At 45.3% G+C, this 25,627-nt stretch overlaps 1 protein-coding gene across 4 annotated transcripts in view; it reads left to right on the top strand.

Annotated features, from left to right (window-relative positions):
* The window catches only part of LOC121005501 (solute carrier family 23 member 2-like), a 212,986-nt gene that overhangs the window by 146,456 nt on the left and 40,903 nt on the right, over positions 1-25,627 (top strand). For all 4 annotated transcript variants that reach the window (XM_040438271.1, XM_040438276.1, XM_040438292.1 and 1 more), the window contains 2 exons: positions 14,358-14,539; positions 16,487-16,610. In XM_040438271.1, the coding sequence (XP_040294205.1) occupies positions 14,358-14,539; positions 16,487-16,610 (306 nt within the window). The remainder of the gene's footprint in view (positions 1-14,357; positions 14,540-16,486; positions 16,611-25,627) is intronic.

Here is a 25,627-nt window from a genome sequence, read left to right as displayed (position 1 = left end):
AGGACAAAACAGGAACTACAAGCAAATGGAAAACCTTCAATTTCCGCATCAATCTTGCCAATAGTAACAGATGGAACATTTTTAGAGGACTTTTTTCTTTTTGTTTCATTATTACCCTCAACAAACTCCCTGAATCTCCTAGAGGGGCAAACATTTGCCAAATGATTTATACCTCCACAACAGAAACAAACCCTCCTCTGAGAGCTGAATCCTTTATTATTAGAGGCAAGCAAACCCAGCTGCATGGGCTCCGACTCAGAGGGGATTGAGAGAGACTGAGGCCCCTGTGCACTGAATGAGACCGACCCAGTGTCCTTGGACTGAATATGACAGGAAGGAGTGATCTCTCCTCTCTCTCTAAGACGCCTGTCAATACGAACAGCCCGAGACATGGCCGACTCCAAGGAGGCTGGTCTCTCATGAAAGGCAAATGCATCTTTCAATCCCTCCGAAAGACCATGGCAAAATTGACTTCGGAGTGCAGCATCATTCCAACCAGAATCAGCTGCCCATCTCTGAAATTCTGAACAGTATATCTCTGCGGACTGTTTACCCTGGCATAAAAGAGGCAGTTTAGATTCAGCCAGAGCAATACGATCCAAATCATCATATATCTGACCCAGGGCTACAAAAAATTCAAAGGCTCAAGACTGAGCGTTATCCCTGAGCAGCGAGATGATGATCCCCACCCTCTGCTCCTCATCACCAGAGGAATGGGGAAGTAGGCGAAAATGGAGTTTGCAAGCCTCTCTAAAACGAACAAAATTCTCACTACCCCCGGAGAACGTATCCGGAAGCGAGATCTAAGGCTCAGAACAAACTCCATGAACGCAAGCAGAACCGGTCACCTGAAACTGAGAGACAGTTTTACGGAGATCTGCCACCTCCAGTGAAAGACCCTGTACGCGGTCAATCAAGGCTGAAACTGGATCCATGCTTAAGACGGTTTTGGCGGTTTATAATGTCACGGATGGTGTTGCAGAAAACTAGAAGTCATAAATAAAGATCTAACTGACTTGATCCCAAACTAAGGAACATATGGGTGAGCCCTACAAAAGCCCTAGAGCTCTCCCTGACTGCTCAGCCCATGCAAAGATCTTTATGATAGAAATCTGCATGCCCATGTACCTAGACTGAGTGACCCCTGAAAACCCTATAATAGTGAGGGGAAACGACCACCGCCTCCCTGCACTCAATACGGAGGGAGTCAGGGTTACCTAGAATCAAGCCAACAGGAAAACACAAATAAAGGAATAGACTTATCTGAGGAACCAGCAGTTGCAGCATCTAGCAGTGAGCACAATCCAGGAAGTAGTATAAACCGCAAAGTGAGGCAGTATGGGAGGGGATATAAAGGGAGGCAATCACTGCTAATAGATGACAGCTGGGAGAGGGAGAAGAGATGACAAAGTGAAACCAAAACAAAAGAACATCATGCAAGAGGTACTGAAGAACGTCTGTCAGAACTTCTCAGAGATCTGGTGGTGACAATTTCCCTATAACATCTGGAAGAACAAACTGTAGACCCGAGTCCAGAAAGGTTCTGGCAAGATGCACACATTGCCCAGATATAACAGCAAAGGGATCAGGTAGGTTTTGATAATGTTCACCCTTTCCCTTAAGGGTCAAAGATCAACCCTTCGACTGGTCCACCCTCTGAGCGGCAATTTTAAGCCTGCTGTCCCAATTTTGATATGGGTAATCCCCCTGGCCAAATTCAATGTCGAGGACTTTTGTAGACTCCTGTGGCTCTGGACGGGTGTCCGGGAGATCAAAACCAGGATCTCCACCCCCCAGCCAGAGACTATCATACTTATCCCGGTTGATCTTGGACCCAGATGACTCTGAGTAGCATTCTACCTCCGTCAGCACCCACTCTGCCTCCCCTCTCGAAGACACAAAGATAGTTACGTCATCAGCATACGCCACCACCCTCAATGGGGTCTCCGGAGCTGCCCGCTCCATCCTGACACCCGCCAATGGCCACGATCAACCCTCAATCGCGAACATGTACAATAGCGGGCTCAAAGGACAACCCTAGCAAACCCCAGATCCCACCTCAAAAGGGCGGCCAATCCAACCGTTCACAAGTGGGAAACTCTCTCCTCCTGCATACAAGGTCTTAAGCCAATCAACAAACCCCCCCGGCAGGCCATATCTCAGAAGGACAGACCAGAGGTACTCGTGGTCAATGCGATCAAGCGCTTTTGCCTGATCCAAGGACATCCTGTACCCCTTCCAATGGCCTGCTCTGCCCTGCTCCACGGCCTCCCAGACACTGAGCACAGCACTAAAAGTACTGCGGCCTGGAACAGAGCAATGCTGGGCCCCGGAAAGGAGCTGGGGCGCAAACTTCACCAACCAATTAAATAGCCCCTTCGCCAGAATCTCTGTTCACACCGAGGAGCGCTATGGGACGCCAATTCTCAATGTGGAACGGATCTTTTTTGCTTTGACAGAATGATCAGGGCCGACCTCCTCATTGACTTTGGTAGAGTGCCCGAGGAGAGACACTCATTGAATACCTCAGTCAAGAGGGGAACTAAGGTGTCCTTAAAGGTCTTATAAAACTCAGATGTTAAGCCACCCGGACCTGGTGATTTTTTGGAAGCAAGCCCCTCAATCACCAGACTGACTTCCTCTTTCTGGATCATTTTAGTCAAAACCTCAAGAGAGGGGTCTACTCCTGGTTCAGGAACAGTTTCAGACAGGAAAAGCCGATATCTTATCACGATCCTGTATTATACTCAGGGTGGATAAAAATCAATGATTTAAAAAAAATAATAATCTAAAAAAATCAGATTTTTGGGTAATCAGATTTTTTTTATTTAAATCGGATTTTTTTTTAATATAAAATGCTTTTTGAGGAAAATATATTACCATCCAAAAGGTTATTGCATCATGAAATAAAGATTCGTTTTTTAATCATGTAGAATATGGCTGTATATGTTTTTAATTTTTTTGGTAAATAAATTCCATTAATTCATTCACAATCAGTGATGGCCAGTTCGCATTGTTTGCCCGCGAACACATGCGGGCTGCCATCTTTTTTCACAAGTCCAGCGATGCACAGGTAAGCCCTTACCTGTGCCTGTGCGCTAACCAGTCTGAAATCAAATGCGGTCACCGGGAGCAGGCAGTTCCGAGAACAGCCGCTGGGGGCCTTCATCAGGCTGTTCTCTGAACTGCCTGCTCCCGGTGACCGCATTTCATTTCAGACCGGCTCGCGCACAGGCACAGGTAAGGGCTTACCTGTGCATCGCCGTACTTGTGAAAAAAGATGGCAGCCCGCATGTGTTCGCGGCAAACAATGCGAACTGGCCATCACTGTTCACAATGTCATGCTCTTGATGATCATCAAGTGTGCAGTGGGTCTAGACAGAGGACGCAAAATAGCTGGGCTACATTATTGGTAATGATTCGAACTATGGACTAATTTGGTACGGAGACAGGGTGCTTTTTTAAAAATCACATTAGGTTGTTGTGGGATTTCTTTACCTATCACAGGATCGTTCTTCAAAGTAGCCCAATTTTTTCTTATCGCATTTTTAATCAGACCGGCTTCGTTTTGGCCTGTTTGCTTTCCTATATCCATGTTATCTAACTGTTTCTAAAGTGTGGAAAGTCTGTTATTTCTGGAGCAGCGCGGTCCAACTGAGAAACGCACTAATATAGTTATGTTCAGCTGACATTAGCACATCACTAATGCAGCCAGCTTAATACCCATTTTTCAGGTGACAGAAACCCTTTAAACAAGGGATTATTTTTCTATAGTACAAGCAGGGGCGTGCACACATAGGGCTCAAAGCCCCTGCCCCCTTCTGCCCCTTTAATGCCCTGCGTTTGCCAGGCCGGTGCGGCGCATCCACACAGCAGTGTTTATGGAGGGGGGGGGGGGAAGATGTGCTGCTGTGCTGCCAGGCCCATGGAGGGGGAGAAATGTGCCATTGGGGGGGAAGAGGTAAGATGTGCTGCTGCCAGGCCCATGGAGGGGGAGAAATGTGCCATTGTGGGGGGGGGGGGGCGGAGGAAGTGCTGCCATGGAGGGGGGGGGGGGAAGAAATGTGACACGAAGGGGGTGCTGTAAAAAGGAGGGGGTGATGTGACATGGAGGGGGAGAAATGTGACATGGATGGAGGGGGAGTAATGTGACATTAAGGCCGGGGGGCATCATTGGGGGCACTTTTTACTGGCACATTATTAGGTGGCACTATGGGGGCACTTCTTGCTGGCACATTATTGGTGGGAACTATAGGGGCATCTACTGAGGCCACAAAGAAGGAGTATGTTATATGGAGGGCTCTGTACAGTGGCATTTTATACTGGGACACATGGTGGGTACTATGGTGAAGGGGGGAGAGGAGTACTATGGGGTCATCTCCGGGGGGCACTAAGAATGGGTATTTTATGCTTGCAAATTATAGGGGACACTGAGGGCATCTACTGAGGCACTATATAGGGGCATTTTATACTAGTACATTATGGGGGAACTAGGAGGAAGTGGGGAGAGGAGCACTATGGGGGATTTACTGGGGGCACTATATAGGGGTATTTTATACTGGCACATTATGGGGGACACTATGGGACTATGGGAACATTAGCTCAACTGGGGGCATTACAAGGGGGTATTTTTTGCACTGTCTATTATAAGGAGAATTATTACTACTGGGGGGCTTTATTACTCCCCCATGGTGTGAGCTTCCTAGTAGCAGCACCAGCCTCTCCCTGCTCTGCTATCCCTCTGCCCCTTCTCCAAATCCTTATTATGAAATCTTTCTCATTAGGATAAAACACATCAGCTCCACCGAGCCCCCGGCCAAAGTGTTGAAGTGGTGTCCGAGATCCCCAAGGGCCAAGCCAAGTAATTGTAAGTTTTCATGGGAACGATGTTTGTTATACACATACAGCATACACTGTGCCACACAATATACAGTATACCTCTACACTGTGTAATCTGTTCTATAAGCACCACATTATTTTCTGTCCGCCACCACAAAACAATACAGTATCAATAAATTAATGGAGAACAAGGTACGGCTTCTAGAAAAGTAAGCTTCGTGGTACAAGCATTTTTTGAAATTATGACAAGTGCCCTTTTTTGCCCCTGCCCTTCAAAATGTCTGTGCACGTCCCTGAGTACAAGTATTTTCTCAAAAAATGCTTCTTAGAATGCTTCCCCTATTCCATGTCTAATCCTGCAGCTAAGATTCTGAATACCAGAAATTGGCAGTCTTAAGAGAAATGACTATAACCACAATGTAGTACTGCACCAGCAATGGAAAAGCATAGAGAGAGGAGTAAATGAATTCTGTGTCACATAATACTATTCTGTGGTAATTAATTTAGTCACAAAATAAGGCTACATTCACATGACTGTAGTGTTTTGCAGCCCCATTGAAAAGAATGAGTCGCATCTGATCCGCAAAATTGCGGAACGGATTTAGACCCATTCATACAGTCGGGTGAATAATCCCTTAGTCTGCGTGTGAGTTATTCACAGTATAGGAGATGATTAGCAGATCATCGGGGTCCTACCTCTGGCACCCTCACCGATCACGATAACGAGGGCCCCTTTAACGTTGTCTAGTCTATAGTAACCATTGAATGTGTCATTAGTATACCTGTGTACCGAACCTTATCTGTCTACTGATTCTGCTCTTTGCTGCCAGTCTGAACTTTGGAACTCTGACCTGGACTATGCATGTACTCTGCCTGCCCTGACATTTAAAGGGTGAATACCAGGGAACAACTAGGACAACGGCCTTAGGTTTAGCCCAAAGTCGAACTGGTTAATTGGCACAGTGAGTCCACACCCACTGCCGGTTTCAATCAATTGCTCACTGAGAACTTGCAGTGTAACAATTTTCACTGTAAAAAAATCCCCAAAAAACTCCCTCTCGAGGATCATCTTGTCTCAGTCCCCTCCTTCCCCTTCCCCAATAAGGGGTTTGACAAGTTCAAGGGGGACAAATTTTAAAGGGAATCTGTCACAAACCAGCAGTGTAATGCACACAGAGGTCTCCTTTTTGAGTCCTCTCCATTATGACCATTTACTGCTGGTTTGTCGAAGCACAGCAACAGAATGCAATTGAGTATGAAGATACAAATTACATAATCTTAGTCTGTGTTACTTACACAATGCCTCGCTTACTCTAGTTTGTGGGTGTCTCCGAGTTGACACATTCCCTATAACGCAGACACTATCCCTCCATGCTAAGTACTGATGTGTCTGGGCAGGAATCTCACAACAGTTTTACATACAGTACAGACCAAAAGTTTGGACACACCTTCTCATTCAAAGAGTTTTCTTTATTTTCATGACTATGAAAATTGTAGATTCACACTGAAGGCATCAAAACTATGAATTAACACATGTGGAATTATATACATAACAAACAAGTGTGAAACAACTGAAAATATGTCATTGTAACGGGGTTCCGAAGGTGCACTCGGTCTCCCATTAGCCGCAGACCGGCTGCTTAGCTTCAGGAGCGAGGATCTGTGTTTGACCTCGTTCCCAGGGCGGCTTTGCTAGCTGGGAGGCCCCCTGCTCCTAAGTCTGCCTTGAGCGCCGAGCTGATCACTCGGTGCTCGACTGGTTGGTCTGTCGGTCATCTGACGCTGGCCACGTCACATGACCCTCACTCCCCACTATAAATACAGGCAGCCTGCTGGCCACAGGTTGCCTGTTAATTTAGGTTCCACCTGTGATTTGGTCTTTCCTGGCGTACTTACCTCCTGCTGAATTCCTGACGATCCTCTGCCTGCTCCTTGTATACTTTGCTGCTCTCCTGGTATTCTGACCCCGGCCTCCTCCTGACGATCCTCTGCTGACTCCTTTGGTACTTCACGACTCTCCTGGTATTTATGACTCGGCTTCTCCTGACAATTCTCTGCTTGCTCCATTTGTACTTTGTAGCTTTCCTGGTATTGACTCGGTCCGTTCACGTTCTGTTGTTTGTCTGTCTGTCATCCCTGCACTTATTCTAAGCTAGGGATTGCCGTCCAGTTGTCCCCTGTCATTAGGATTTGCGAGGCAAGTAGGCAGGGCCAGGAGTAAGGGTGGAGCGCAGTGGTCACTTCCCTCCCCCCTGTGTGTGTGTGTGTACGCGACCGTTACAGTCATATTCTAGGTTCTTCAAAGTAGCCACCTTTTGCTTTGATTACTGCTTTGCACACTCTTGGCATTCTCTTGATGAGCTTCAAGAGGTAGACCCCTGAAATGGTTTTCACTTCACAGGTGTGCCCTGTCAGGTTTAATAAGTGGAATTTCTTGCCTTATAAATGGGGTTGGGACCATCAGTTGCGTTGAGGAGAAGTCAGGTCGATACACAGCTGATAGTCCTACTGAATAGACTGTTAGAATTTGTATTATGGCAAGAAAAAAGCAGCTAAGTAAAGAAAAATGAGTGGCCATCATTACTTTAAGAAATGAAGTTCAGTCAGTCAGCCGAAAAATTGGGAAAACTTTGAAAGTAAGGGCTATTTGACCATGAAGGAGAGTGATGGGGTGCTGCGCCAGATGACCTGGCCTCCACAGTCACCGGACCTGAACCCAATCGAGATGGTTTGGGGTGAGCTGGACCGCAGAGTGAAGGCAAAAGGGCCAACAAGTGCTAAGCATCTCTGGGAACTCTTTCAAGACTGTTGGAAGACCATTTCAGGGGACTACCTCTTGAAGCTCATCAAGAGAATGCCAAGAGTGTGCAAAGCAGTAATCAAAGCAAAAGGTGGCTACTTTGAAGAACCTAGAATATGACATATTTTCAGTTGTTTCACACTTGTTTGTTATGTATTTAATTCCACATGTGTTAATTCATAGTTTTGATGCCTTCATAGTCATGAAAATAAAGAAAACTCTTTGAATGAGAAGGTGTGTCCAAACTTTTGGTCTGTACTGTACATGAAGACTGGACTGGGAAGTGGATGAACCACAGCAGCAACATTGAAAAGGAGCGCACCTAGAATATTACCTATATATGCTATATGTTTTGTTAAATTTTTACTGTGAACCAAAGGGTTGCTTTAAAGCAGGGGTGCACAACCTCTGTCCCGTGGGCCACATGCGGCCCCCAGAGCCATGGTTTGCGGCCCCCGTCCTGCTGGGCAGAAACACAGCTGATCCTGCGATCAGCTGTGTTTCTGCTCGGAGCGCCGCACAGCGATGGAGAACAGCGGCTGCTCCCTCACTGTAGCAGGAGCGGAAAGGGTCCCCGGCTATTAGTGAGAGCGGGGAAGCCGAGGAGAAGACAGAAGCGCTTTATTAGCGCTTCTGCCTTCTCTATAAGCTCTGCAGTGTGGACCTGGCGATCACGTGATCGCTGGGTGTCTCGGGCGCAGAGGAGCACAGAGCTGCAGGGTCAGGAGACCCTGATCAGCTCTGCCCTGGTACAAAATCCCCCCCAGGCTGGTTTCCCTGTAACTGGGGCTCCTTTGGATGCTCCAGTTACAGTGGAAATAGAACAAAAAAAAGTCACTTATTGTCTCCCAAAGGTCTTTGTGACCTCTTGGGGACAAATTATTAAAATATTTTTTTTAAATGTAAAAATGAAATAAAAAATATAATAAAATATAAAGAAAAGAGAAATAAAATATTATGTGGCACAAAAAAATAGAAAATTATTAAAGAAAATAAAAAAATAAAATACAATAAAAAGGAAAAAGAGTGTTCACTGTCCCGCAACAGTCTTTTTAACCAAAATACAAATAAAATAAAAAGGAAAAGTGTTCATTGTCCTCCAACAGTCTTTTTTTGACCTCTTGTTGGACATATTATGTGGCAAAAATATATTTAAAAAATAAGTAATAAACCAATTATAAAAAAATAATACAATAAAATATTAATAAAATACAAATAAAAGTAAAAAATAAAAAGGAAAGTGCAAAATTTTAAAAAGTGACGGTGTCCCCCAAGGTCTTTTTATGACCTCTTGGGGGGACATATTATGTAGCAGAAATATATTAAAAATTAAGTTATGGAATTCAATCGTCAGAAAATATGACACTCCCAAGTTCATTCTTCAAACAGCAAAACATCAGGAATGATGACATTTACAGGTGCCAAGATTAGGCTACTTTCACACTAGCGTTCGGAGCGGGTCCGTCTGATGTTTCCTCAGACGGATCCTCTCCTATAATGCAGACGTTTGCATCCGTTCAGAACGGATCCGTCTGCATTATAACTTAGAAAAATTTCTAAGTGTGAAAGTAGCCTGAACGGATCCGTCCAGACTTTACATTGAAAGTCAATGGGGGCGGATCCGTTTGAAGATTGAGCCATATTGTGTCATCTTCAAACGGATCCGTCCCCATTGACTTACATTGTAAGTCTGGACGGATCCGCTTGCCTCCGCACGGCCAGGCGGACACCCGAACGCTGCAAGCAGAGTTCAGGTGTCCGCTCGCTGAGCAGAGTGGAGGCTGAGCGCTGGCAGACTGATGCATTCTCAGCGGATCCGCCTCCACTGAGAATGCATTAGGGCCGGACGGCTGCGTTCGGGGCCGCTTGTGAGCCCCTTCAAACGGAGCACACGAGCGGACACCCGAACGCTAGTGTGAAAGTAGCCTTAATCCCTTCTATCCCAGGCCAGTTTTCACCCTCCTGCCCAGGCCATTTTTTGCAAATCTGACATGTCCCTTTATGTGGCAATAATTTTTAAACATTTTTACTTATACAAGCGATTCTGAGATTGTTTTCACATTTGTACTTTGTACTTCATGTTAGTGGTACATTTCTCTGCTTTTAAAACAAAGTGACACCTCATAAAATATTTATTATTTAACATTCACCATATGTCTACTTTATGTTGGAGTCATTTAATTTTTTTAGGACGTTAGAAGGCTTAGAATTTTAGAAGCAATTCTTAAAATTTTTAAGAAAATTTCCCAAACCCACTTTTTAAGGGCCAGTTCAGTTCTTAAGTCACTTTGTGGGGCTTACATAGTAGAAACCACCCATTTTAAAAACTATACCCCAAGTTATTCAAAACTTTTTTTTAAATAATTTTATAGACTTTGTTAACCCTTTAGGTGCTCCACAAGAATTAAAGGAAAATGGAGATTAAATTTCCAAATTTCACTTTTTTGGCAGATTTTCTATTTTAATCCATTTTTTCCTTAACACATCAAGGGTTAACAGCCAAACAAAACTCAATATCTACAGTATCACCCTGATTCTGCAGTTTACAGAAATACCCCATATGTGGAGGTAAACTGCTGTAAGGGTACACGGCAGGGCGCAGAAGAAAAAGAGACCGTATGGTTTTTGGAAGGCAGATTTTGCTGGACTGGTTTTAGACACCATGTCCCATTTGAAGACTCCCTTATGCATCCCTACAGTAGAAACTCCTAAAAAGTGACCCCATTTTGGAAACTACGGTATAAGGTGATAGTTTTATTGGTATTATTTTGAGGTACATATGATTTTTGATCGCTCTATATTATGCTTTTTGTGAGGCAAGGTAACAAAATGTTTACAATGTTCATCTGACAGGTTAGATCATTGATGGGCAAACGTATACGGCCCGACTGACCTTTTTATTCGGCCTGAAGAGCTGCTCATGCGACTGCGATCCGGGGTGGAGTTCAGGCGGCGATTGAGGATTGCGGCTTCCGGATTCCATTCTTCCTCCCAGGGCCGTTTCTACAGCCGGGTGAGGTCAAAAGAGGGGGGCGCCGTCAGCAAGGCCCAGCGCCGGAGGGTGGCCCTTTCTGTCCGGAGGCAGCAGGAGTGGAGATGAGCGCTTACATTGTGCAAGCGCTCATCTCCATATTCATCTGTATCGCCGTCCTCAGGACAGCGATACAGATGAATGGTGCGGAGGAGCAGGGGAGAGGCATCTCTCTTGCCCGTTCTTCTGATAGGCTGCAGGCCTAGTGCCTGTAGCCTATCAGAGGCCGGTGCAAGCGGCGCGATGACGCCATCGCGCCGCCTGAGCCGTACAGAGCGGGACACAGGCCGGAAGAGGCCTGCATCGCATCACTGACAGCAGCATAAGGTAAGTATATGTGTTTATTTTTATTATTTATAGTATACTGTGGCAAGAAGAGGGGTGGGGGCCCTATATACTGTACTGGCACAATATGGAGGGGTACTATGGAGAAGAGGGGAAGCACTATGGGGGCCCTATATACTGCCAAAATATGGGGGGGGCCATTATGGAGAAGAGGAGGAAGCACTATGGGGGCCACTATGGAGAAGATGGGAAGCACTATGGGGGCCCTATATACTGGCACAATATGAGGGGGGGGGGGCACTATGGAGACTTTGATGCCTTAGCAAAAAAGGGAGACCAACAGCACTGTTCCCACTAAAATTTAAGGTGAGTTATACATACTATGTTATGAAAGAAATACATTGCATAAAAGTTTTGTACAATAACTCTTTTTATTCTTTTCTACCTTGAATTAAACTAAACCTTTAATGTTACGAAATTTTTATTTAATTAATATTAATTCACACAAACGCCCCATCCATCTACTCTTGGTCTGGCCCCCGGGTCCAATATATGAACCCATTGTGGCCCACGAGTCAAAAAGTTTGCCCACCTCTGGGTTAGATAATGTGCTATTTTTATAGAGCAGGTTGTTACGGACGTGGCGATATAAAATATGTCTACTTTGTTTCAGTTTTACATAATAAAGCATTTTTGAAAAAAAAAATGTTTTTGTGCCATAGTTTTTGTCTAGGTAGGGTCTAATTTTTTGCAAAATATGGTGACGGTTTGACACTATTTTGGGGTCATACGCCTTTTTGAACGCTTGGTGTTTCACTTTTTGTGATGTAAGGTGACAAAAATGGCTTTTTTGGTACAGTTTTTATTTTTTTTACAGTGTTTATTTGACGAGGTAGATCATGTCATATATTTATAGAGCCAGACGCAGCGATACCTAATATGTGTGTTTTTTTTCTTTTTTCTTATAAAATCAGGGGAAAGGGGCTTTTTTTTTTTTTTTTTTTTTACTCGCAACTCTATTTTTTATTATTACAATTATTATTGTAATGCATTGCCTGTTAGTGTATTACACAGTGTAATGGCTGGATCTCCCAGGCTTCCGTAGAAGGCAGGTTCCGATGCCTTGCAAAGGCAGCCTTCTCACCCATCGGGTCCCCGTCACCACAGCGCAGGGACCCCATGGGATCCCTCACCCACCGTAAACACATTCTAAGCTGCAGTCAGCGCTGACCGTAGCATAAAAGGGGTTAATCTGCCAGCATCGGCTTTTACAGCGATGCCGGCGGATACAGCAAGGGCCCGGCTAAAACCGCACTGATTGGGCGGGCACCGCTCTCGCAGAATATATAGGGCTGGGAGCTGAGCATTTGTGTCCACCTCAGCAATGTTACTGAGGTGGACAGAGAAAAGAACAAACAGCAGGTGGCACTATACAGATACATTTTCTTGGGAAAATTCAGAGGATACACAATTTTTTTTTAATTACGATTTTATTATTGATCTTCTGCTTATTGGAGATTCATATCGATCTCTGTACTCTGTCCTTTTTATTCAGTTCCTAGACTGTCTTTGTTTCCTATATAACCCACTTATTCTGTGTATTATATACAGCCCCTCCAATCCTTCATACAACCCAGGAGTAACATACAACCCTCGCAGATACTTATATATAAAAATACTTTGCTGGTAACATAGAGGTGACAAAGAAATGGACATTACATGAAGATATAAATATTACATGGAATACACCACCACACACAGCTAACTCCTTTCCTGCCCTCCCTGGAAGCTAAGCAAATGTGGCTAATAAGGCTACTTTCACATTAGCGTTTTTTGCGGATCCGTCATGGATCTGCAAAAACGCTTCCATTACAATAATACAACCGCATGCATCTGTCATGAATGGATCCGGTTGTATTATGTCTTCTATAGCAATGATGGATCTATTTTGAACTCCATTGAATGTCAATGGGGGACGGATCAGTTTTCTATTGTGCCAGATAAAACGGATCCGCTCCCATTGACTGACATTGTGTGCCAGGACGGATCCATGGGTGTCCGCCTTCAGAGCGGAATGGTGACTAAACGGAGACAAACTGATGCATTCTGAGCGGATCCTTTTCCATTCAGAATGCATTAGGGCAAAACTGATCTGTTGACGAATCTCACAAACGGAAAGCTAAAACGCTAGTGTGAAAGTAGCCTAATGTATATGTGTATATGTATGTATGTATATATATATATATATATATATATATATATATATCCAAATCCCAATATATATTGTCTACTGGATCTACACAACTAACCAACTCCCATCCAGTACCTGACCATTAGTACATGTGCCGGCCACAGGATCCACAGTCTCACGTGTGAATGGAATACAATTGCAGACTACAAATATCTATGGGAACACATATAAAGTCTACTGGGATAATATACTTACACACATACACAGAAAGCACACATATAATATAACAGCTTGTTCCTGAGATGCTGTTGGTCCAGGGGTTGCAGGGAGTTTCACGTAGCCTACATGTTCCTGTGTCTCAGCCCATCGACTCTACCCTATGACCACCCAAATATCGTCCAATCTGTTGGCCAAGAGAAAGTTCTCCAACTGCATTTACAACGTGCCCTTCCTGTCTTTGATATGCTAACAAGGGACTCAGTGCCCAAATGGCTTCTGGGCATATTGATGTCTATATTGATATCACAGAATAATATCAATATATACTATATCCAATTATTAGGCTTTTTTGTGTGATCATCATATTGAGGGTCTGGTGGGAACCATATTTTTCTGTAACAGATCTCCAGATGTTGGTTTGAAGAATGTAGAATATTTAGCATTTGACAACCTGTTTATGTGACCCAAAGTCATTCATTAGTTGCCAAAAAATCAATCACTGTATCATTGTGTCAGTAAAAAAGAGTGCACCTGTTTTATAGGGACCTGAAGGTTGTTTAACCCCCATCCTCACCAGAACTGGCCAAATATTAGGGCAGAGTTGTAAATTTCAATTTAAAATGATATCACATTATGGAGACTAATCTGACCCTGATAGGTCAGTCATGATGCGGTTCTGTTCCTACCTACTAACATATCTGCTTGAGTTTGCATGAGCCATTGCCTAGCAGCAGCCCATATTGTTGCTCCTTCATCCTGCACGATCTGCTGTTGTCACTAAAATCTGCTTTAGCAAAAGATTATGGCCATATCCATGTAGTAAGGACAATAATACCATTCAGTGCCACACCAAATACATCTATAAGGTGAGATCATTTTCTATGGCTGTTGTAGTGACATTTAGTCGCCATAATTAACACTTTTCTAAAAAAAAAAATGTAATCATTTTACACTGATTAATTAACCATGTAATCTCCAATACATATTTCCAGGTTCAAGGAGCCATTATGGTTGCATCCTGCTTTCAGATCATAGTTGGCTTTTCCGGTTTGATTGGCTTCCTTATGCGATTCATTGGTCCCTTAACAATCGCTCCCACTATTACTCTCATCGCTCTTCCCCTCTTCGACTCTGCTGGTCACGAAGCAGGAACCCACTGGGGGATATCTATTATGTACGTAAAAACTGTGTGGGATTTCTCAAGCCTTTTTGAGCTTATTTGCACAAATTGTTGCTTTCTTGCAATATGTAGTATTTTTACATCAGAGAGCCCACATTTGAAAAGTGGGTGGGAAGGTAAGTGCGTTTAATTATGTTAATTGGTTTCACAGATTTATTACTGCAACTTTTTAACAAACTCTAATAGTAAAAAAGGATAGCATTTGATAAAATTGTCTCAAAGTTCCCCAATGTAGAATGAAGCAAAACTGACTTCATATATTACCCTCATTATACATATCCCCTTATACAGGGGAGGACTGAGAACTTAAAGGGGTTGTCCGGGTTCAGAGCTGAACCCAGGCATACCCCCATTTTCACCTAGGTAGCCACCCTGACTTGAGCATCGGAGCAGTTCATGCTCCGAAAGCTCTCCTTTGCCCTGCGGGATTCTGGAGTTCCGGTGACGAACCAGGCTCCCCATAGGGCTGCCAGGAAGCCTGGTGATGTCACCGTCACTGATGGGCGGCTTTAGCGCTGCCCTAGCCTGTAAAACGGCTAGGGCAGCGCTAAAGCCCGCCCATCAAAACCGGTGATGTCACCGAACACACTGCTGGGTGGAAGCCTCTGCCCGGCAGTGTGTTATTGTAAATAAAAGAGCCCTTGCCCTGCGCGATCCAGCAGAGGGCAAGGGAGAGCATTGGAGCATGAAATGCTCCGATGCTAACATCAGGAGGGCTGCCTGGGTGAAATTATGGGTATGTCCGGACAACCCCTTTAAAGTAGCCCTGAAAAAAAAAACTAAAAGTGGCTCCATGTTATAGGCAGATCCAGATTGACAGAAGATGGGGCAAACAAGTAGGCAGGGACAACAGAAGTAGGGGAGGGCCAGCAATACTGTAGTACTGCACAAAATATCGCCCCAGCAGAACCAAATACCACAATGTAGCATAAAAAACTGTCCCAGCAGAACCAAATACCACAGTGCAGTGCAAAATACTGTCCCAGCAGAACCAAATACGTGCAGCACAAAATACTGTCCTAGCAGAACCAGATACCACAGTGCAGTGCAAAATACTGTCCCAGCAGAACCAAATACGTGCAGCACAAAATACTGTCCTAGCAGAACAAAATACCACAGTGTAGCACAAAATACTACCCCAACAGAACCAAATACCACAGTGTAGCATAAAACACTGCCCCAGCAGGACCAAATACCACAGTGCAGTCCAAAACACTGCCACCCGCGCCGCAGTATTCAACTGTATCATTGTCCTGAGAATGATGATACAGTTGAATTCAGGAGGGCACCTTTGGATAAGTAAATGATGCTCCTAGCATACATTAATGCTCAGTCCATCAGATCATTGTGTACTCAGCAGGTGACCATGAGGAGGGTTTGGGCGGCCCTATGGACATCAGCCCACTGGAAAATATCCCTGTGGGTTCTATGGCCAGTCCGCCCCTGCCCCTATATACTTAATGTTAAAAGGCATCCTCCCCAAGTCCTGAGTCATTCCCTTCTATCAAGTTATTAAAATATATATTCAGATGTTTCTTAGTTGTATCTGTTCTGGAAAGCTGGGTGACGATGAGTTCAGCTGTCATATTAGCAATCGGCAAGGACTGTCACTCACGTTTCCCAGATTCCTGAAGAACAAATCTGCCTGGCTGCACCCCAATATTTAGTAAAATTCCCAATTAAAGGGGTTATTTAGGAGTTAATATTGATGACCTATCCTCAATGTAAAGTGTTGTGCTTGGTAAGCTGCTGGGGGGCTGCAGCACTCACAGGAGCTCTGGTGAGCACCACAGCTTCCCGAAACAGTTGATAGGCAGGGGTGCCGGGACTGCAAACCCGTTGATGTGATAATGATGATGTATCCGGCTAACACCTTTAAATTTAAACATGAACCTGCTATAATATGTTTACTGATCTATTTCTTATTTCACTGCCATCCAGGACGACCTTCTTCATCGTCTTGTTTTCTCAATACCTACGGAATATCCCCTTTATTATCCCGTACTACTCAAAAGATAACAGAAAGTGGCAGTACTCCAGAACATATATCTTCCAGATCTTTCCGGTAATGTGACTTCTTTTAGCTATCCAAGATGATTACTAGAAATGTGATTACTCTTAGGCTACTTTCACACTAGCGTTGTTTAAATCCGGCGTTCAATTCCGACACCGGAACTGCCCGCCGGATCCGGAAAAACGTGTGAAAACTGATTACATTTGAATCCTGATCAGGATTTTGATCACAATGAAAAAATGCATTGGAAATTCAATTCTATGGGGCTGTTCACATGAGCGGTGATTTTCACGCATCACTTGTGCATTGCGTGAAAACGCAGCATGCTCTATATTCTGTGTTTTTCACGCAACGCAGGCCCCATAGAAGTGAATGGGGTTGCGTGAAAATCGCAAGCATCCGCAAGCAAGTGCGGATGCGGTGCGATTTTCACGCACTGTTGCTAGGAGACTATCGGGATGGAGACCCGATCATTATTATTTTCCCTTATAACATGGTTATAAGGGAAAATAATAGCATTCTGAATACAGAATGCATAGTAAAACAGCGCTGGAGGGGTTACATTTTTTTAATAATAATTTAACTCACCTTAGTCCAATTGATCGCGTAGCCCGGCATCTCCTTCTGTCTCCTTTGTTGAATAGGACCTGTGGTGAGCATTAATTACAGGAACAGGACCTTTGATGACGTCACTCCGGTCATCACATGGTACGTCACATGATTTTTTACCATGGTGACGTACCATGTGATGACCGGAGTGACGTCATCAAAGGTCCTGTTCCTGTAATTAATGCTCACCACAGGTCCTATTCAACAAAGGAGACAGAAGGAGATGCCGGGCCGCGATCAAGTGGACTAAGGTGAGTTAAATTATTATTTTTTCCATTACGCCCCATGACAGCACCTGTGAGAGATCCTCCTCCTTCCGGACAGGAAACAGGAACTTCCCAGATCTTTAAATTGGTCCCATGCCTTCCACCTTCAGTTCTTTCCTGTTTCCTGTCCAGGGACAGGAGGATTTCTTCCAGGTCTATTTTTCGGCTGCAGGACCTCTAGGGTTAAGACGAAACCTAGTGGAGGTACCTGTCGGCGTAAGTCTCCACTAGGAGCCGCTGAGAACCCCGGCGTCTACAATTTCTTTTCCCTTCTTCGAGCCATGGGGGGATGCCTGGGCTGCCTCGTGTCCCTGCCTGCCGGCGAAGTCGCGGCATGAGGGGGGAGCTGCGTCTTCCCTCTCATTGAGGCTGGCTGTGCTGGACGTGCGCGTCGCACCGGAAGTGACGCGTGTGTTGCACCGGCCGGAAGGGGAGGAGCTAAACATGGCGGGCGCTGCGCGGCCCATTTGAAAAAGGGAACGCCGGCCAGCCAGCGTGGAGGGAGTAGCAGCAGGATCGACCGGCACAAGCGGAACCTACAGCCCTCGATTGGCCCCCTTTACACAGCATGATGATGCAGGAAGAAGGGGATGTACAACAGCGCACCGACAGACAGGAGCAGCTTTTGGAATCCAGCATGGTACTCCTGGGGGTAAGAGGGGTTAACCCCCACCATCTCCCTTTGGGGAGTTATTATTATGGTCAGGTTAAACTGATGGGCTGTTTTATTAAATGCAGGCTAAAGAGGCCCCAAAGAAAGCTTCCCACAAAAGAGCTAAGGAGTGTGGAATCTGCAAGAGGAAGTTGAATCCATCTTACTCCAAGACATGTTGTCAACCATGTCTGGATAAGTTAGTGGCAGAGGAGTCGCCATCTTTATTACAGAGTATCCAGAATTTAGTAAAAAATGAAGTCCGTTCGTCCGTAGAGGAGCTTAGAAAATCCCTGCCTAGCTCATCCAGGCATAAGAGGGCCCAGGCGGTAGCGGAGGATACTATGGACTCTGGGTCTGAGGAGGGCGCTATTGTAGACTCAGATTCCTCTTCCGAGGATTTGACAGGGAAGCCGTTGTAGAGCTGAAGATACGGACCTATTATTGAAGGCGGTTAGATCCACGATGGAGCTGGGGGAGGAAAAGGAGTCCAGGTCTAGACCAGAGCTGATGTTTGAGAGTCTTAAGCCCAAAAAGTCTAGAGTTTTCCCCATTCAGGACTGTATCAAGGACCTGATTAAACGTGAATGGGAGAAGCCAAATTCTTTATCCCTAGAGCGGTCAAGAGAAAGTACCCCTTTGATGATTAGGAGGTCTCAGCTTGGCAGGAGGTACCAAGGGTAGACGCTCCTGTAGCTAAGATAAATAAGAAGTCAGCTCTCCCGTTTGAGGATCTAGGGTCCCTTAAAGATCCCATGGACAAAAGGGCTGATGCATACTTAAGGAAGAATTGGGAAGCTTCCACTTCTGCCTTTAAGCCAAATATAGCAACTACCTCAGTGGCTAGGTCATTAAAGCTCTGGTTGGAGGAATTAGAGTCTCATATAGAGAATAAGACTCCTAGGGATCAGCTGCTCGAGGCGATACCAACTATGTCCAGTGCAGTGGACTTTATTTCTGATGCCTCCGCTGACGCATTGAGGCTTTCCGCTAGGGCGGCTGCACTATCCAATTCAGCCAGAAGGTCGTTATGGTTGAAAGGGTGGAAGGGCGACGTAGCTTCAAAATCTAAGCTTTGCGCCTTACCTTGCCAAGGAGATTTTTTATTTGGATCAGCCTTAGATGACATTTTAGATAAGGCATCCGATAAGAAAAAAGGATTTCCAGCACTGTCCTTTCCTAAACAGGGGAAGCCATTTCGGAATAATGAAAGAAGGAAGGCTTTTGGGGATCCAAAGAAAAGATCTGATAAAAGATCTGATAAATCAAAAAGTGTGCTGTTTAAATCCAGACCTCAAACATCAAGCTCCACCCAACAATGACGCCAGACCCCAAGTGGGCGGTCGTCTTTCTTTATTTTTTCCAGCCTGGCGAAATATTACCGCAAGCGCCTGGGTAAAGGATATTATAAAGGAAGGCTATCGCCTAGACTTCAAGAGACTACCACCCAGGACATTCAAAGTTACTTCTTTAAATCAAAATTCTCCAAAACAGGTGGCACTTTCGGAGGAAATAAACAACCTCCTGGAAAAGGCAGTCCTTGTCCCAGTCCCAAAGGACGAACAAGGACAGGGTTTCTATTCAACCCTATTTCTGGTCCCCAAGCCCAACGGTACGTTCAGACTGATTATAAATTTAAAAGGTCTCAACCAGTATCTGTCCTACCAGAAATTCAGGATGGAGTCCATCTCCTCCACGGTCCTCCATCTGTTTCCCAACTGCGTGATGGCCTCAATAGACATAAAGGACGCCTACTACCACGTGCCCATCCATCCCTTGTCCCAAAGATACCTGAGGGTGGCAGTGAAGATGGGGGAATCAATCGTCCATTTACAGTTCAGAGCACTTCCTTTTGGGGTATCACAGGCGCCGAGGCTCTTCACAAAGCTGATGGCGGAGGTAATGGCAGAAGTAAGGAGGTCGAACATCATTATAGTCTCATACCTGGACGACCTTCTCTTGGTAGGGCAGTCCCCAGAGCAGTTGAAATCTCACATACAGAAGGTCCTGGGGATCCTGATGAGCCTGGGCTGGTTAATAAATTGGGACAAATCATCCCTGATTCCAACATCCAGATGCGTTTTCCTCGGCATCCTGTTAGACTCTCAGACTCAGAAATCTTATCTTCCAGCAGACAAGAAGGAGGGGATTCAGCAGAAGATCAGGTCTTTCAGCAAGGTCAAGGAAGTCCCCTTAAGAAAAGCTATGTCTATTCTGGGTCTGATGACGGCTTGTATTCCGGCTGTGAGGTGGGCCCAATTCAGGTCCAGAATACTGCAACGGCTCATTCTATCCAAATGGGATGGGAGGTCGCTATCCCTGGATCACAAGATTGTGGTCCCGGGTTCAGTAACCCGGTCCCTAGCTTGGTGGCTAAAGGCTTCGAACCTCGGTCGGGGGGTAGCGTGGGTGAGACACGACCCCTTGATAATAACCACCGACGCAAGCCCTTGGGGATGGGGGGCCCATTCAGTTTTGGGGTTTTTCCAAGGTCCTTGGTCAAGAGACCAGAGTGCTCAGTCCCAAAATGCCAGGGAGTTAAGAGCAGTCCTGTGCGCACTAGAGAAAAGTCTCCCTTTTTTGTCTCAAAAGCATGTCAGGATCCTATCAGACAACGCCTCGGTGGTGGCTTATATAAACAAACAAGGGGGGACAAGATCCTATCAACTAATGGAGCTGGCATCCAGGATTTTCTTGTTAATACAGGGGAAAGCTCTGTCTCTCTCAGCGGTTCACCTGAAAGGCTCAGAGAATCACCAGGCGGACTTTCTCAGCAGACACAGATTCAGTCAAGCGAATTGGTGTCTGAATCAGGAAGTGTTTCACCAAATACAGGCCCTATGGGGATCCCCTACGATAGATCTATTCGCCTCAGTGGAAAAAAAAAGTGCAAAAAGTTATTTTCTCTCAGCAGGGAGGATCAGTCGATAGGCACAGATGCGCTCTCACAGTCGTGGGGGAAGGGCCTAGTCTATGCGTTTCCTCCCATCAGCCTATTGCCCAGAGTGATCCAGAAGATCAGGGGGGAGCAGACGACGGTGATACTAATAGCACCATTCTGGCCAAGAAGAGTCTGGTTTGCTTGGTTGAGGAGACTATCAATAGCCGATCCCTGGGTGCTTCCAGAAAGACAGGACCTATTATATCAGGGCCCTCTACATCATCCGGAAGTCAAGAACCTCCACCTGACGGCTTGGATTTTGAGAGGACATTCTTCAGGTCTAGAGGCCTATCAGAACAGGTCATCGGGACTCTCCTAGCTAGTAGGAAAAAAGTCACCTCCGAAATCTATCTGAGAGTATGGAAAAACTTCCTTCGGTTTGCAGGTCCAGGCTTAGACTTGAACTCACCCAACATCCCGTTAATTTTGAACTTTTTGCAGGAAGGCCTTAACAAAAAGCTTAAAGGGTTTCTATCACTTCATATCACATATTTAGGTGTCAGACACTAGCGATCCGCTAGTGTCTGCTCTAACAAACCATCCTAATATAATAGGTTTTGGGGCAGCCGTTTTGCTAAAATAACAACTTATATCTATATGCTAATGAGCCTCTAGGTGCTATGGGGGCGTCATTAGCACCTAGATGCTCCGTCTACCTTCCTAAACTGCCGCCGCCCAGCGCGTCCCTCCAGCCCGCCCATCTCCTGCTGAATGCGGAGCACTATGATGTTATCGGCGCAGGCGCAGTGGAGATGTCTAAGCAGGGAAGCGGTCAGACATTCACTGTGCATGCGCAGAACAGAGACGCGCACGGAGAGGATCGCATTCAGCAGGAGATGGGCGGGCTGGAGGGAACGCTGGGCGGCGACAGTTTAGGAAGGTAGACGGAGCCTCTAGGTGCTAATGACGCCCCCATAGCACCTAGAGGCTCATTAGCATATAGATATAAGTTGTTGTTTTAGCAAAACGGCTGCCCCAAAACCTATCATATTACGATGGTTTGTTAGAGCAGACACTAGCGGATCGCTAGTGTCTGACACCTAAATATGTGATATGAAGTGATAGAAACCCTTTAAACCCAGCACTCTCAAGGTGCAGGTCTCAGCACTGAGTGTCCTGTTTGACTTTCGATTGGCTACTCATCCTTGGGTCAAAAGGTTCATTAGGGGGTCCTCTAGACTATGTCCTATAGTTAAATCTAAGTCAGCCCCTTGGGACCTTAACCTGGTTCTTTCTGCTCCAACCAAGGCACCGTTTGAGCCTCTGGGGGACATCCCCTTAAAGATGTTGTCCTATAAGACCGTATTTTTAGTGGCCATTACATCTGCCAGACGAGTAGGAGAGCTGTCCGCCTTGTCCTCTTCCCCACCATATACTCAGATTCTGGAGGATAGGATTGTTTTCAAACCAGACCCTGCATTCCTGCCCAAAGTAGTGTCGGTATTCCATAAGTCTCAGGAGATAGTTCTCCCTTCCTTTTGTCAGGACCCAAAGAATGAAGGAGAAAGATCCTTTCATACTTTAGACGTTAGAAGGTGTGTCTGTGCGTATTTAGAGTCTACGAAGGACTTTAGAAAGACCCCGCAACTCTTTGTTCAATTTCAGGGTCAGAACAGGGGCTCAAAGGTTACAAGCCGTACCTTAGCCAGATGGATCAAGAGAGCGATAGGTTTGGCATATTCACTATCAGATTGTCAGGTCCCTTCAGATTTTTGAGCCCATTACACCAGGGCAGTAGCCTCTTCCTGGGCAGAAAAAGGGTGTGCTACCATAGAACAGATCTGTAGGGCTGCAACGTGGAGTTCCCCCTCTACGTTTTACAAGCACTACAGGTTGGACCTTTCATCTGTGCAGGATATGTCTTTTGGGAGAAAGGTGCTGCAGGCTGTAGTCCCTCCCTAATAGTTATCTAGTCTAGTCTCACAGGTGCTGTCATGGGGCGTAATGGAAATACTTCAATTACTCTTACCGGTAATATGTTTTCCATGAGCCCATGACAGCACCTACATAATTCCCTCCCTTAATTAAAAAAATAAATAAAAATAATAATATTTTTATTTATAAAGAATGATGATGAAAAAAAAAAAAAAGAGAGAAATTTACTCTTTAGTATGGTGCCAAAGAAGAGATATGCCTGGCATATATTTGGCGCAGAGTTTTTTTCTATTATGTTTTCTCGCCTATGTTGTTAGTTTTTACTATATATAGGTGCGTTGCTGGTCCCAGGAATCTTGTCAAATACTGAAGGTGGAAGGCATGGGACCAATTTAAAGATCTGGGAAGTTCCTGTTTCCTGTCCGGAAGGAGGAGGATCTCTCACAGGTGCTGTCATGGGCTCATGGAAAACATATTACCGGTAAGAGTAATTGAAGTATTTTTAACCCCTCCAGCCCTGTTTTACTATGCATTCTGTATTCAGAATGCTATTATTTTCCCTTATAACTATGTTATAAGGGGAAATAATACAATCTACAGAACACCGGTACCAAACATGCACGATTTTTCTCACGCGAGTGCAAAACGCATTACAATGTTTTGCACTCGTGCGGAAAAATCGCGGGTGTTCCCGCAACGAACCCGCACATTTTCCCGCAACGCCCGTGTGAACCCAGCCAAAGTGTTCAGGATTTTTGGCCGGAGGTAAAAATACAACATGCTACGGTTTTCTGAAAAGCCTGATCAGTCAAAAAGACTGAACTGAAGACATCCTGATGCATCCTGAACGGATTACTCTCCGTTCAGAATGCATTAGGATAAAATTGATCAGTTCTTTTCCGGATTTGAGCCCCTAGGACGGAACTCAGCGCAGGAAAAGAAAAACGCTAGTGTGAAAGTACCCTTAAATGCTTTTTTACCCATTTGATACATCATGTGTTAAATTTCTGTCAAATCTAAAGCTGCCTTCAAAATTCTGCTGGTTTCTGCAACCAGTGTATTGTGGGAAATTTGATTACCCTTATACAAGTAGCCACTAGAAACAATTTTACATGGATGTTAACAGAAACAAGATTACACAATGTTAAATATCTTTTATATACACTCATTGACACACCAAAAAAACATACTGCCTCCAGCCTGGAATATCGGATTGCTGCAAAACTCTGCATGCAGTTATGTCTTAAGCAGATATGTAAATGATTACAGGTTTGGTCTGACGGCATAAAAGTGCTTTCCTCACTTTCCTATAAAAAGGCTTGCAGAGGCTACTTTTGGTCAGTGTACCTCTTGGTGAGAGATTGTTGAATGCTAAACATGCCTCTAAAAAGAAATCTAAGACACTTTGCCCAGTTAACATACTTTGAGAGGGGGGGGGGGGGCATCATTGGAATAAGAGAAGCAGGATGGTTGTGTTGAATTGGCTGCCATCTAGGCCATTCTGACCTGTTAGGTGTTGGGAGTAATGGTTAAGTGAGGATGTGCACACAAGACAAACAGGCTCACACTCATCTCTCTCTGACCAGACCATTTCTAGGTGTTTAGCGGAAGGACATTTGGTAGGACATCACCCATTACGTGTCTTGCCACTGACATCCAGCCACAACTGCCTTTGTTTGCAGTGGCTTCATGAACAAGAAACCTGGTGTCACGACCATGGTCATGGTCGTGACTCTTTGGTCGCATGCAGTGGTCAGCGGTTTCCTTTTTGTTGTCAATCACAGGTGAGGGCTCTGTGTATGTTGCCTCACGTGTGGTTGCCGCTGGCAACATGACTGGTGGCTAGGCTGCTCGCTGTCATAGCATGCGGTTGCCTCTGGCAACATGTGCTTGAATGTGTTCACGGTCTATGTTTGGTATGCACAGGATTTAGTTGTGTGTGCATTTCCCTTTAAGTGACACTTTCCTTGTTTGGTGATGGAAGGCTTAACTCCTTTCCGTGTGTGTGTGGCTGCTTGGACTATTTAGCTCCTGCTGGAAGCCAGAAGTCTGAGGGGTACTTCAGCCATGGTTTATGCTGAAGTCATCCTCCTGGTTTATTTACCATCTATCCAGTGAGGGCCACCCTTGTGGTCATAAGTAATGTCTAGGCATAGATGTTCTGATGTTATGCTATCTCTTTATGTTTATTGCAGCTTATGGTCCTGGGTTCCTGTGTGGTGTGTGTGCTGTGTCCGTTTATGTTGTTGTGGACTGCAGCACTTATGCATGGATTCCAGGCTGTGTGTCTGTGGCAGATAGGTGTGGTACTAGTTTGACTACCTGCCATTGCCATATGCTGTATATGTTCCCCTTTCCTGTGCAGCTTGGCCAGTGAGACTCCTGTTCGTCCGTGCCTAGCAGGAACAGGTCGTCTTACCCTGCTCCTAGCACAGGGCTATCCTGAGGGCTAGTAGGGACCCTAGGTTCCGAAGTATGAGCCCTCCTACCATCAGGGTTGGCTCATACAGCTAGGAGTCAGGGTCAGAATTAGGGACGCGTTAGGAGGTGACCTGCTCCCTGATCCTGTCGTCCTGGCCTAGCAGCTCCCCTTATCTTTGATACTGCACGGCTGAGGGTTTCCCCCACTCTCAGCCATAACACCTGGACTGCTACATACTGGACCCGTATCGTCTTTGGCGACGAATCCAGCTTCTGTTTGGGATCCGATGACTTCATTTAGAGT

This window comes from Bufo bufo, chromosome 1, assembly GCF_905171765.1.
Source record: "Bufo bufo chromosome 1, aBufBuf1.1, whole genome shotgun sequence".
Classification (NCBI taxonomy): Eukaryota; Metazoa; Chordata; class Amphibia; order Anura; family Bufonidae; genus Bufo; species Bufo bufo.
This window is presented reverse-complemented; position numbering and strand designations above follow the sequence as displayed.